General features: G+C 50.2%; 1 protein-coding gene across 1 annotated transcript in view; it reads right to left on the bottom strand.

Moving 5' to 3' along the window:
• LOC116974899 (contactin-associated protein-like 4) overlaps positions 1-71 on the bottom strand; it is a 16,436-nt gene extending 16,365 nt beyond the window's left edge. The window contains exon 1 of the mRNA XM_033023509.1: positions 20-71. Coding sequence (XP_032879400.1) covers positions 20-71 — 52 coding nt within the window. The remainder of the gene's footprint in view (positions 1-19) is intronic.
• Positions 72-1,914: the final 1,843 nt, after the last annotated feature.

Below are 1,914 nucleotides of genomic sequence, written 5' to 3' on the forward strand. Positions count from 1 at the left end.
CTCTCCACATCCACTCTACCTAGATCCATGCTTCTCAAGTTCGTGCCCATGTTATTTCCACACTTAATCATGCCTGTACTCTACAGACCTGCCTCATTTAATCCACCATCCTTACTTCTGAGTTTATGCCAAACCACATCCTAAAGGGCCTGTCCCACCAGCATGCGACTGCATGCGGCGAGCGCGACCTAACGTGGTCGCTTGAGCTGTACGGCCCCACGGGGCCGGTCCCACTTCGATCTCCGGAGCCGTATGGAGTTGTGCGGGGCTGGTCCCGACATCGCGCGGGGCTCCGAAAAACTGACACTGTCCAAAAATCCCGCGCGGCAACGGCCTGTCGGCCCGCAGCCGCATTGAGGCCGTACGCAGCGCCTCGATGGGCGTACGCAGCGTCTCGACGCCGTACGCAGCGTCTTGACGGCGTACGCCTAGCGCGTGGCATTGCGCGGTGACGTCACCGCCCGGCGTGCCGTTGCGCGGTGACGTCACCGCCCGGCGTGCCGTTGCGTGATGACGTAACCGCCCGATGCCGTGCGACGTCCAAATTCAGTCGGCCCACCTCCTGCCCAACTGATGTCGGGACCAGCCCCGCACAACTCCAGACGACTCCGCGTTTGGAAGTGGGACCGGCCCCGCGAGGGCCGTACGCCTCAAGCCACCACGTTTGGTCGCGCTAGACACATACAGTTGCATGCTGGTGCGACAGGCCCTTAACTCATGCTGCTCTACGCATTAAGGTACAATGCTTTCTGACCCTTTGGAAGTTCTCACCCTGATGGGGCTGTCCCAATGTACGAGCTAATGCAAGAGCTCTCCCGAGTTTTAAAAAAAATCAAACTCGTGGTAAGTACGTAGAATGTATGTGGCGGGTACGTCGGAGCTCGGGACGTCTCTTAGCGGCTTGTAACGCTAACGGCAGGTTCTCGGAAACGCGGTGAAGCTCGGGAAGACTCGTGAAGTTTTTTCAACATGTTGAAAAATGTCCACGAGAGCCCCGAGTACCTACGAGCTGCCAATACCGTAATTCGCCGAGTTTGAATCAGGGGAAACTCGGGAGAACTTGAATTAGCTCGAAAAGTGGGACAGCCCATTACTTTGCACAACCTTGCCTTCCTTCTCCTTGTGATTTCACTCAGAGATCACTTCAAGAGTGTTTTATTGTCACGTGTCTCAAACAGAACAAAGAAATTCGTACTTGCAGCAGCACAACAGAATCTGTAAACAATATGATAAATTCAATATCTTCAATATAATAAACAAAAAGTTCAGTGTATTTTTGTAGATATGTATATCTATATATAAAATGTATATATACGTGTGTGTGTGTGTGTATAAAATATAAATACATAGAAATATGCACATACACAAACATATATGTATACATACACACACATATACAATAGGCAAAATACAATAGGTGCAGGAGTAGGCCATTCGGCCCTTCACTGTGATCATGACTGATTATCCACAATCAGTAGCCCGTTCCTGTCTTCTCCCCATATCCCCTGACTCCGCTATCTTTAGCTCTATCTAACTCCCTCTTGAAAGCATCCAGAGAATTGGCCTCCACTGCCGTGAGGCAGAGAATTCCACAGATTCACATCTCTCTGGGTGAAAAAGGTTTTTGTCATCTCCGCTCTAAATGGCCTACCCCTTATTCTTAAACTGTGGCCCCCTGGTTCTGGACTCCCCCAACATCGGGAACATGTTTCCTGCCTCTTGCGTGTCTAATCCCTTAATAAGCATATATGTTTCAATATGATCCCCTCACATCCTTCTAAATTCCAGTGTATCCAAGCCCAGCCGCTCCATTCTTTCAACATATGACAGTCTCGCCATCTCGGGAATTAACTTTGTGAACATACGCTGCACTTCCTCAATAGCAAGAATGCCCTTTCTCCAATATGGAGACCA

The sequence above is a fragment of the Amblyraja radiata genome, chromosome 7 (assembly GCF_010909765.2).
Source record: "Amblyraja radiata isolate CabotCenter1 chromosome 7, sAmbRad1.1.pri, whole genome shotgun sequence".
NCBI classification, from domain to species: Eukaryota; Metazoa; Chordata; class Chondrichthyes; order Rajiformes; family Rajidae; genus Amblyraja; species Amblyraja radiata.